General features: G+C 35.1%; 1 protein-coding gene across 1 annotated transcript; it reads left to right on the plus strand.

Annotated features, from left to right (window-relative positions):
• Positions 1–429: 429 nt before the first annotated feature.
• LOC127543460 (olfactory receptor 1361-like) lies at positions 430–1,371 on the plus strand. The gene has a single exon (XM_051969561.1). The coding sequence runs from the start codon at positions 430–432 to the stop codon at positions 1,369–1,371; it is 942 nt and encodes a 313-aa protein (XP_051825521.1).
• The last annotated feature ends 11,832 nt before the right edge of the window (positions 1,372–13,203 follow it).

The raw sequence follows: 13,203 nt of genomic DNA on the forward strand, positions 1-13,203 counted from the left end.
CAATACTGACCATGCTTATTTTTACTGATTTCTGCCAATTTTCAGGGTATCACACTTAATTTTATTTGAATTTCTATTCCTTTGATTAACTTGGAGTATGTTTTCATGGGATTATAATTTTTCTAAACACTTTTTATTCATATCTTCTGAAGTAGCATTTGGAGTATGGTCTTTATATGTGTGTATGTGTGTATGTATGTATGTATAAATATATATAAACATATGTGTGTGTATATATATATAGCTATAATTTTTTTATTTTTTAGACCTCAGACTGTGAGTTGTGAGATTTCATAGTTTCCCACTCTCCTATTTGTCTTCTAATTCTGTTTGTACTGATTTTATTCAGCATGAACTTTCAAATCAACCTTGAATGGGATGTTTTAAATTCTTATTTCATTCCTTCTATATTTGCTTCCAAAGAGACACATGGAAGGAGCAAATCAGTCTGGAATCTCAGAATTCATCCTTCTGGGTCTTTCAGAGGAGCCAGAGCAGCAGAGACTTCTGTTCTTCCTGTTCCTCCTTATGTACCTGATCACAGGGTTGGGGAATCTGCTCATCATGATCGCTATTAGCTCTAACTCACATCTACACACCCCCATGTACTTCTTCCTCAGTAATTTGTCCCTGGTTGACATCTGCTTCACCTCCACCACTATTCCCAAGATGCTGAGCAATCACATATCCAAAAACAGAACAATTCCCTATGCTGGGTGCCTGACACAAGCTTTCTTCTTCATTTGGTTTACAGGGATTGATAGTGTCCTCCTCACTGCCATGGCTTATGATCGCTATGTGGCTATTTGTGCACCCCTACACTATAACACAGTAATGACTCCAAGCATTTGTGCTCTTCTAGTACTAGTGTCTTGGTCTTGGGCCTTTATTAATGCCTTGATAGACACCGTCTTGCTGACCCGACTTTCCTTCTGTGGCCACAATGAAATCCCTCATTTTTTCTGTGACCTCAGTCCCCTTTTAAAGTTAGCCTGCTCAGACACCTTCATCAATGATTTGATGGTCCACACAATGGGAGCACTAATAGTATTTCTTCCCTTCATTGGAATACTCATCTCCTATACACACATTTTCATAGCTGTAATGAAGATCTCTTCTGTGAATGGGATGCAGAAAGTTTTCTCCACCTGTGGATCCCACCTGACTGTGGTCTGTCTCTTCTATGGGACAATCATTGGGGTATACTTCAGTCCCACATCCAGCCACACAGCCCAACAAGATACAGCAGCAACTGTGATGTACACTGTAGTCACCCCCATGCTGAACCCATTCATCTACAGCCTAAGGAATAAGGACATGAAAGAAGCCTTGAAGATGCTCATCATTAGAAAACTAGGATCCACTCTATGACTGTGAAGTATCTTCCTGAACAGAAAACAACTACAATACTATGGGAGAAGATTAGCTGTGAGACTTCTCTAATGTCACATGAAGTCAATCTGTTCTCCTCTTGACATTGTGACATGATGGATAGAAAACTAAATCAATCTTTAGGATTCTTGATTCTAGTGCTTTTTTATTGAGGAATTGTGGGTATTGAATGAAACATGCTAAGTCTACCTTATGACTCAACTCTGAATCTAGCTCAGTTTCCTTTCTATTCAATTGTAGCTCTGCTCCCATTTCTATCTTATGAGAAATTTTTATACAATTGTAGGAATTGTGGGCAAATTGTATTGTATTATGTATACCTAGCCCCACATGACTGGGAAATTGGACCACTTTCTCCCATTCCTCAGCGATCCTTATCTAAGAATATAAGTTATGCTGAGCAAAAACTCAGTCAGAACCAAAACTTGATGCAAGATTTTTTCTCACTATTATACATCTCAAGCAGTCCATATATCTTATTTGAAAATTTGTATCACACTAGTCAATAACTTTTTGTTTCTGGGTCCCTTTGATTGAATTTAGACTTGTAGTATCTCTTTTTCTGATTTCAGGGAAGTATAGCTATTTATTGTCCTCCTCCCAATTCAGAAAGGCACTGATATTTCCTCCAATTAAAATTAGATTATCTAATTATGCATCCTCTTTTGTATCCTGTTTTTTGTTTTCTTTTAATGCATAAAAACTCTGTCTCCTTCTGTATTCAGGTCTAGTGACAAGCTGAGGAAGGCCTGATCCCAAACTATTATGTAATTATTATGCATTGCATAATGAACCAATATGCTCATAAACTCAAGATTCATTTTCTTAGACATTTCAGATTCCTCCCATCACAGCTTTTGGCAAGTCAAGTCAAGTTAGGACTCTGATTCCTGACCCCCTGGACAATTTGCTCTCACATTGCTGGGGAAAATATACCTATACACAGTAAAGAAAATTTATCCCAAATCTGATTCTTGGGGTAAAATTACTCTTTTATAGGGAGCAATGAGTTACAATAATAATAAAATAACAAAGGATTATGCCTTTTTAAAATGGCCATCACCTATAACTCAAAGAATTTGGGGCCCATTTGTTTGGGGGAAAAATTGATTTGGGGCAAATGGACTCCAGCAAAATAATACTCCATATCTTGGTGCACCTCAGTAAGGAGCAAACTGACCCTGTGCTAACCTCTATTAATTTGCCTTGGTACCCTATGGTGTCACCAAACTTTGACCATTGTGTTTCTCTCCCAGCATCTGGACAGATTCTATACTAGTTAAGTATATAAGACATATCTCTGGATTTGACTCCAAAAGGACCACAAAAACTTTAGCATTGTTCCCCAAATTCACTCTTATTTAGGGACTCTCCCCAGGCACATATTTTGAAAGATTTCTTTAGCATATCAAAGAGTGAGGAATGATGTGGGCTTTTTCTCTTCCCCTGGGAGGAAGATGTCCATTGGAATATTATCAAGCATAAGCAATTCCCAGATTATCTTGTTTAAATAAAATGATTGTGAGGATTAGACTCTTTATCAATGTCTATTCTCTCTCCACCAAATATCTGGGCATCTTTAAATAACATTTGAGAACTTGATTAATATATCTTTTAGACAAGTCTGGAACCTGATCTGCCAGATATTTCCTCTAGCTTCCTGTTGACCCCTCCCACTGAGCTACCAAATTCTTCCCTGGTCCTGAGAAACCCACAAGGCTGTATTTTCCCTATAAAATATCTACTCATGATGAAGAGCTTTGCTAAGTTCTTTACAAGACTAAGCCCACTGTGAAATGTTTTTTCTCTCCCCTTCATAGTTTCTCCCCTCTCTTGGCCTCTCTCTCCTTACTTATAACTAAATTTGGTTAGCCTGCCTTACTCTTCTATGGATCTAACTCATGAATCCATGGCAGTCCCAGACTTCATGGCATATTCCATAAATGATACTTCCAAATTCCTTTCCTTGATAATGATACTCTATTGCTTTCCCATATCTTTATCATATTTTCCACTCCACGTACCTATTTTTCTTCTTATTTTGTCTGTAATCTCTTTCCTAAATAAACCTATCTTTTGACCAAAAAAATGGATATGACACTGGAGTAATAGTTTGCTGCTAAACTGACACCCATTAGGGAAATTCTTCATGGCCTGGAACTTCCCATACAGGACTGGAGCAGGTGAATAAAAGATGGAATTCTTAAATTAAAATAAACTATATAACAATCCAAATGGATCAAAGATTTGTCTGAAGTGGAAACTTTTTAATTATGGCAAATTAAAGCCTTTGAGATAATATTTGTAGTAGGAGATAAGGAGGCTAGTATTTTGTCTCTGTTTTTGTTTCTTAGTAAAATGCAGGAAAATCTTTTTCTTGTGTAATTTTTAGTGTTCTTTGTAGATTTTGTTTTTGTAACTTTGCAAGATTTCTAAACAGAAAATGCAGATAACCAGAAAGACTGCTGAAAATTTGCACCCAAAAAGTCAAGTATGCTGGAGAAGATTAATGCAGTTTCATACTTGAGACAACAATGCTAAACTCTGTCCCCTTAAGCAAGATGAACTCCCATTTTAGGCTTTCATTGGGAGCTTAGGTTAATTCATGTTAAAGATTTGGAGAACAAGGAGATTGGAGAAAAATTATTAAGAAATATGGAAATTAATCATTTTAAGATTGAAGTAGAGAACGCCTGAAATTTTATCCCAGTGTAGATGAAGAACGTGTTTTGGTATCCAAATGTGTATGGATAACTAGAATAAGAATGCTAATAAATTATGATCAGAAAAGGGAATCAGAGAAGAACAATTTCAAGATCCATGTGGGAAAACAGAGCATAAAAAGGAGCCAAAAGAACAGTGAAGTATACCTGCTTGAGAGGCATAGTGGCAAAGTTCAGAAAATAAGAAACATAGCTAGAAGGAGAATGAAGCCTAGCCAATCTTGAACTGACTCAAAAATGAAAGTTCCAGATGAGATTTACCAATGCGTGCAGGATGGCTTGACCAGAGTTATCTTCCAAAGCAAGAAGGCCACAGGTATTGAAGGAAGGGGGGAGAGGGTAATTAAGACATTGTGACAAAGTCCTGAGAATCAGAAACAGAGCCAGGATGAAAATGAAATATTTGGAATTGTCCCTCTGTTTCAAGGGGAACCTCAATGAGTAGAAGAAACGTGGATACAAGCAGAAATCAAGGTGATATAAAACTTCGATTAAGACAAACCCAGATGGAGTCAAAGAAAAATTTTATGAAGACCTGAACATTCTCATCATCAATGTGCCAGAATAAATCAAATTTATAATTCTAGGTGTTTTAACATCATGATAAACACAGACTATAAGGCATTGCAGGAAGTGCTTGAGAGGAACACAGCCAGAAACAGTATCAATAGGGGTCAATTAACTCTGAAAACATGTTCATCTCATGACCTTCTTATCACCAACAATGCCTTCCAGTGAAATAAATGAAAATGAGCTCGTGAAATTAGCTAAAATGAAATAAAACTTCATGGGTGCACCCTCTCAACAAATACTGGCATTTTATAGACTCTATTATTGTGAGGGGAAGAGACAGACAAAATGTGAGAATGAGAAAGGTTATGAATGGCACAGGTTGCTGGAAAGATCATAGACTTATTCTCTCCAAGCTAAACATTCATATTCAACAAAAGTATGGTCCCAAGGCAGGAAGAAAAAAGATATCTGGACCTTTCTTCAGATCCATGAAGGGAGAAAGATTCTGGGAAGAAGATGACATGTAAAAACACTCATTATCCATTAAGGATTAAGAATTTAGGCTAAACTTGAGAGTTATGTTCCATAATCTAACAATATTCAAGGGGACTTAAATGATATAATTCCACTCTCACTCTGAGGTGAGGAAAATAGACATCCTCTGGCTTCAACCTCCTGCTTTTTCTCCTGGAAGGAATCAGTCTCCTTTGGAATACAGTGGATGGAGAAAATTCTGGAGATGTCTATTTTTACTTGACGTGAACTACATTTTGATAGTTCCATTGAAACAATTAAAAGGCAAAAACAAAACACTACATTATATTCCCTTACACTCATAAGATACAAACTTTCCAATACCCACTTCCAAACTTTTCCTATTTTTCAAAGTAAAATAACATTTATTTTGTATCTTCAGATACCTTAAGTTCTATGGATGGAAGAGGATTGATCCTGTACTTGTTCACTCCAGTGTACATTTCCCTTTATCTTCTACAATGCCCCTAGAGTTGAGTCCACCATGGCTTCCATTCTATTTATAAACATCAAGGTTCCTAGCCCAGTCCACATGGGAACCATAGTGCAGACTGAGTAACAGTAGCCAATGCATGCTTCCACTATTTATTGTACTACTTATATATTTCGAAAACAATTAATACAAATGTATTAAACTAATGGTTTTATTATATTTCTATCTCTTATTATGTGTCACAGAGAAAATTTTTTTAGTATGGCTCCACTAACCCCATTTCTTTCATAAACATTGTGGGTTTTTTAACATAAGTGAGTAAAGATATGTCTTCCTATCATAAAACTGACTGTATATGAAGAAAATCCAACCTCATTCAGGTAAGTAATTAGAAAATTATTTTTATAGAATTCTCAGATGATTGTCGATTTTTCTTTGATACACAAATATTTGAGAAGTAATAATTTCTTTAAAATAGTTTTCATGTGAAATCTGAAAACATGTTAATAAACTTTCTATTTTCTGTTACATTATCTATTGGTCTATTGCACTTTAAATGTAAGATTCTGTAATGACATACATTTGATCCCTTAGAAAATAGTGGTTCAAGGAGTTAGATCTTTCAAATGTTGATACATTTAGTTAAACTTTATCAAACTACCTCATTCATAGCATCACCACCAATCTCATCAGAAATATATTCTAAGTGTTAGGGATAAGTCAAAGCTACAATAGCAAATATAAGTTTTACAAAAGTCTCATTTTTCCCTTGAAAATTTTAATTTTATCATTGGTGACAGAAATAATAATAATAATAATAGCTAATATTTACTTAATGACTAGGACATGCTTGCTGGATAACGTGAAGTGTCTTTAAATTTTGCCATTTTTACTTGTTTAATTTAATCTGACTCTTTTTTGACCCCATTTGGAATCTGCTTAGCAAGATACTGGAATGCTTTGCTATTTATTTCTCTAAATCATATTTTACAAATGAGAAAGAGAAACAAATAGGATTAAATGAACTAGCCAGGGTTAAATAACTAGTAAGTTCTAAGGCTAGACTTGAACTCAAAAAGATGTGCCTCCCTGACTTCAGCCCCAGTACTCTATCTACTAGCCATATAACTACTCCCTTTATACGTATGATCTCATTTGAGTCTCACAACAACTTTGAGAGATATGTGCTACAATTATTCCCATTTAATAGATGAGGAAACTGATGCAGACAGATAAAATGACATAACCAGGGTCATATACCAGGAAGTGATTGAGGCCAGATTTGAAATTAGGTCTTCCTCACTCCAGGTCCAGTTCTTGATCCACTGTTTTCCCAAGCTTCCATTAAGGGACAAGTATACTTCATTCATTTCAAGAATATGTCTTCCAAAATACTCAAGTCTAGGTAACTATATTTAATCTGTCAAGTCATTCTTTCAGGTAACAATAGCATTTGGGTAGAAGTGCTTCATTCTGCTCAAACCTCAATAACAAAAGTGCTTTTTCACAAGATAGCCCTCATATATATCCATGTGGTAAAACTACTTTTGCATACTTCACATTTTATCACACAGAATATTTTTATATCACACAGCATATTTTTAAATGTGTACTCAAGGACCAAGACTCAATAAATCTAATAATTTTTATTGCTACACCAATACCAACATTACACAGAACCACCTTTTTCCTTCACTTTTGTGCCATTAGAGACAGAGTGAAAGTATGAGAATGAAAAATACCACTTAATATTTTATATTCCAGCACTAGTGGTATATTTATCAAACATTTACATAATAGGCCAACTTTATGATCTTTTGACATGGAAGAAAGAACACAAGCAAAACAACACAATGCAAGCAAAACAGCACTACTGGAAATTCAACTGTTTACAAGATAAAAGACAAATTCTAAAAATGGGTATGAACACAGTCTTCATGTTTGTGGTAAAACCTGTAACTTATGGATACCAAATACTGAAGTAATCCTAAAAAAAAAACAAACATACAAACAGAGGGAAAAAAAAATCTGGGAAGAGAGACTACTTATAAGGTACTAGAGAATATTGTGTCCCCTAAAATATACACCATCCCTGAAGAATAAGTACATTTGAATTAAGGAACCCCAGGAACTGTAACAAGGGAAGAGACATTCATTGGCAGAAACTACATTTTAAGCCTAGATATGAAGATCTAGATCTCTGGGGAAAGGAACTATTGCCACCCTCTGGAAAGTTAACCGAAGTACAAGAATGATGACTCATGGGATCAATAGAGGATAGGCAACACTGGTGTTGACTTGCTATACCTGCTTAAAGCTGCTAACCCAAAAGAAATTCAGTACTGCACAGAAAATGAAAGGAGTTACAAAGAGAAGCATCAAGATGGAATGGTAACTACCAAACATTCTTAACAGTGATTGTATTCTATCCTCTGATATCTATTGCTTCTTCCTAAGAAACACAGAGAGATCTCAATATTTCTAACACAGCAGTATTGGAAAATAAATTGAACTTGGGCCAACTACTCTCAAACTAACTCCAGCACTAAGAGGCTGGCTTAGAGAATGGACAATTACTTAGTGTTTGTTTCTAACAAGGAGTTCTGGGAATTAGGTCTTAGAGTCTAGGGATTTCATGGAAAGTCACCTACAATACTCCTTATATACCCTTCCTCAGACACAGAGCCAAATCCTATTCTCATGCATGCGAGCACATCCAAAATCTCAGGACCTCTTTTATCCTCAAGAATCTCCACCTTGAGCTAGCTTCCTGACTGACACTCTCAACTGTGAAAGGGAGACCAGGTGAGATAAGGTAGCTGAGTCTCTCAGGAATAGAACAAAAGCTCCAGACCAAATAATCAAATAGAAAAATCTACTGAAAGGCACTTTCTGTTTATTTCAAGGGAGAAATTTCTCACAAAGTAGTGTTGTGACTGAGTCTCATAAAATCATAGAAAATTAATCCTAAAAATTATTTCAGAACATAGAAGAACAGGAAAAATGAAAGGATTCTTAGAACATATAATGTCATATGAGAAAGGATTTAGAAAATAATTAGAATGAAAAAGACATCAAGATTTCTATTCTAAGAAGTGTAAAACATTCAAGATCAAAGACAATTTAAAAACTAGAACATCAGAGAGGCACAGGGCTAGAAAGTATCTTAGAATATATGTGCAAAATTAGAAGATCAAATCTGACATTGTCTCCTATGTCCTAATTTTGGGAAGACTAGCATATAAATTTTTGAATATTAGCATAAGATGGGGGATGGAAGGCAGTAATCATTTCTCTAACACCTACTATGTGCCAGGCACTTTACATATAGTATCTCCTTTGATCCTCATAAAAAATCTTTGAGGTAAGCACTGCCATTTTTTTCTTTTTACAATTGAAGAAACTGAGACAGACACAAGTGAAGTGTTTTTCCCAGGATCTCCCAGCAAGGAAGTGACCAAATTAAAAATCAGATCTTCCTGTCTCTAAGCCTAATCCTCTATCCACTGGGCCAGATGCTATACCACCCAGATGCTAGAGAGGACCTCAGGACATAGAACACAGAATAGAATGTTCAAAATGAAAGGCAACTTAGAATCAATCAGGATTTATTAAAAAGTTAAGATGTGCCAGGCTCTGAAGGCTGAGTGATGGAGATATAAAGTCAAATGATAAAGAGCCCCTACTGAGGGTAGGCGACTCCTTGAGGAGGAGTTTCCATTCTGACTCAGAAGACATAGAATAAATACAAAATGAACCAGTTATTGGGAGAGACTAGAATACTTGCTGATGGGAGCATCAAGATCAAAGACAATTTAAAAACTAGAACATCAAAAGGCACAAGGCTAGAAAGTATCTTAGATCAAAGAACAGACACAGGAGATATCTGGGAGCATGGACTGTGAGAACTAAAAGAGAATTAGAAACAGAAAATGGCACACCCAAAAGAGGTCACCAATTAAATAAAAAAGGAGAGAGAAGGGTATTAAGTACAGAAAACACTGACCTCTAATGAGATTGAAAGGCTTTAGAACAAAAATATTCTAGAGCTGGAATATCAAATACTGGATAGGATCTTATATAATAGAATAGCAAACCTGGAAAAGAGCTCAGAAACCAGATCGTTAAAGCATTTCAAATATCAGATGCAAAAATAAATGAACTGGCTGGGTCACACAGCCTGGAAGATCTGAGGCTGGATCCCAGATCTCCTCAATACTATGCCAGTGCTTTTTTCCCTACACACTAATGGCTGAATTTTCCAAATCTGAAGCTTTGGAGAAGACAATTTCTAGACAGGAACAAGGAAAATTATTCTTTTCTAATTCTCAATTAGGATTGTCCCTACACTGTTCCTTTCCTAATAGATCACTAATAGATCCAATAACTAAGTGTTTCATACACTTTTACATACTATCTTGGGAGAAGCAATAAAAACAGTACTACCATTGCAAATCAAAGAATCTGATTAGAATGGACATTATGAATAAAATACTGTATTTGAACTTAAAAACTGAATTCAAATCTTCAAAGAATTATTGATCATTTAGCCATGTATTTTTGCAAATGTATTTTTTCAGAGGCAATTAGGGGTGCAGTAGATGGAGCACTGGGCTTGTAATAGGACAATATGAGATCAAATCTGACTTTAGACTATTCCTCCACACAATCTTCCCAGGAATGGGGGATTGTGTCATCCTAATGGAAACAAGGGTCCATCAATTATTATTCAGGAGGGGAATTTTTTGTAATAATATGGGCTTTTTTGTAATAATAGTTTGACAGGTTTTTTTGGAGAATGAATTGGAGAGGGAAAAGACTGAAAGCAGAGAGACTAGTTAGGAAATTATAGCAATAATGCAGGGGAAAAATGATGAGAGTCTAGACCAGCATAGAAACTCTGTGGGTAAATGGAGAAAAGAGAACAAATATGGGAGATGTTTATAAAGAGAATTTTTAACCTAGGGATCCCATGGACAGAATTTTAAGGAAGCTAAAAATTTGAATAGGAAAAAACCACATCTATATTTTTATTAACTTCTAACTACATTAAGTATTTCCTTCAATTTTTTAAATCTATTTAAATACTTTACTCTGAGAAGGGATTATGTCTATTCACCTTACTGCTAAAAAAAGAAAAAAAAAAATCCCAAGATACAAGAAATGCTATTTTTTTTTAAAAAAGTTACTAGAGAAAAAAAATGACAATTTCTTATTGTCACTTTCCTCATTAGAAAATGGGAAATTAGGGCAGCTAGGTGGCACAGTGGATAGATCACCAGCCCTGAAGTAAGAAAGAGCTGGGTTCAAATCTGGTCTCAGATACTTAATACTTCCTAGCTGTGTGATCCTTGGCAAGTCACTTAACCCCAATTGCATCAGCCAAAAAAAAAGGGGGGGGATTATCTACAGTAATACAGACATACTAACCATTGGGTTGTTGTGAGGACCAAAAGGAAAAAAGTTATCTCATATCTATTTAATAGGATCCCAGGATGTGAACTCTTGCCAACATTTAAGTATCCTATTGAAGTTAGCTAATATGATGATAATGATATTATTAAAGTTTCTCAAAAGGTCATTAAAGGTCATAATCCAGCCCTTTGTAAGGCAGTAATCTCTCCTCCAATGTTCATACGAGTGAGTAATCGTCCATTCTAAGAAATCCAGGTCCTTAACTATTGATGGGAGGTCACTATTAAAAGTTCACAGAGTGGGAGATCCCAAAAAAAATCATGTAGTCTAATCTATCCCCCAGGAGCAATCCTCGCTAAAACATTTCTGACAATAAGTACTCTGTCCTTGTTTTTTGTCTGCTCAACATTTTCATCAAGATTTGGATGAAGTCAGAGATGACATACATCAATTTTGGAGATGGCAAGATACTTCAGAGAATAAAACATATGTTGATGACAGAATCAGGATTTTTAAAGCTCTGAAAAGATGAAATCTAAAAAGGTAAACTTTACTGAATCATTGACACTTTGCCATCTCCAGCATTTGGAGTTCATTGCATCCAAAACTAAAATGTGACACTATATAGTCATCTAGTCAATAACTCTCCTTGATGTATGCTTTCTTACATTGAATTATGCCCTTGTGGTATCATTTATCTGCATATTAATAAGATCAAAAAAATTAAGAGTTTAGTTTGATCAGAGTTGTTCATAGAGTTAGGCTGATTCTTAAATGATCACTACTGCTCTCCTAGAATGTTCAAAAACCATTAATTGAATCATGCCTAAAAATCTGATGAAGACTCAAAGTTGAGGTCAAAATCCATTAGTGTTCAAAATCTATCTTCTTCCTTTATTTGATTAGTAAAACAACAGTTTTCTTGAGCCAATTCTGGGGTACCTCTCCCATTCTCCACGATTTCACAAAGATCAATGCCAGTGATTCAACAATTATGTCTCCTAGGAATTTTAGAATCTTGTGATGTAGTTCATCCAGATCTGATCACTAGGTTATTAACTAAAGGCAGCCAGATGCTTATTTACCTTTATTACCTTATTTTTTACCTTATTTATTTACCTTATTTACTTACCTCACTTTTATTGACTTTTAGCTTCACTTGAACAATGCTTTTTCTAACCTACAGGACTAACTCCTTGTCTAAAGATCATGCAGTTTGTCAGAAAAAGAAATTCATATAAGATTTCACTACTCCTTCCTTCTCTCTATCCTTTGTTTTCATCATTCTATCAACCTTGAGCAAACAGCTAATCCCTTCTTTTGATTTCTTCTCCAAAAAAGACCTCAAAAAGTGCTTCATAAAATATTCTTTCAAAATATTTTTTAAATATATATACATATATATGCATATATAAATATATAGAGAAAGGGTTACCTTTTGTCTTTACAATACAGTCACTTCCGAACTTGCCCCTCTAGATTGAATACAGACCGTGAATAAAGAAAAACAATTTATTAATGTTATATACATTTCAAGACTGCTGGTGTGTGTCCTATTCTCATCAAGATAATTTTTGTGAAGTGTAAATCTGACCATGACATCCCACTGTTCAGTGAACTCCAGTGGCATCCTGTTGTATCCAGCAATATATATAAACTCCTCTCTTTGGCAGTTAAAGATCTTCATAGCCTCACCCTTGTTTACCACTGCTTTTTTCAAGGTTACAAATTAAAAACAAACAGGTTTGGATCACTTCATAATCTCACTAACAATGTTTTGACATGCCTATTTTCCCAAATATTCTCCAGCACTGACCATGCCGTTTTTTGCTGATCTTTGCCACTTTTCAAGATGTCACAGTTAATTTCATTTGTATTTCTATTCCTTTGATTAATTTGAAGCATGTTTTCATGAAGTCTTCATCGGTTTATAATTTTTCTAAGCATTGGTTGTTCATACTTTCTGATGTAACATTTGGAGGATGGCATTTGTGTTATATATATTGCTCTCAATTTTATAAATATTTTAGATCTCAATCTATGAGTAGTGAGATTTCATAGTTTCCCATTGTCCTATTTCTCTTCTAATTTTGTTTTTACTGATTTTATTCAACACAAACATTCAAATCAACCTGGAATGCAATATTTTAAATTCTTATATCATTCTTTCTATATTTGCTTCTAAACAGACAA

This window comes from Antechinus flavipes, chromosome 1 (assembly GCF_016432865.1).
Source record: "Antechinus flavipes isolate AdamAnt ecotype Samford, QLD, Australia chromosome 1, AdamAnt_v2, whole genome shotgun sequence".
NCBI classification, from domain to species: domain Eukaryota; kingdom Metazoa; phylum Chordata; class Mammalia; order Dasyuromorphia; family Dasyuridae; genus Antechinus; species Antechinus flavipes.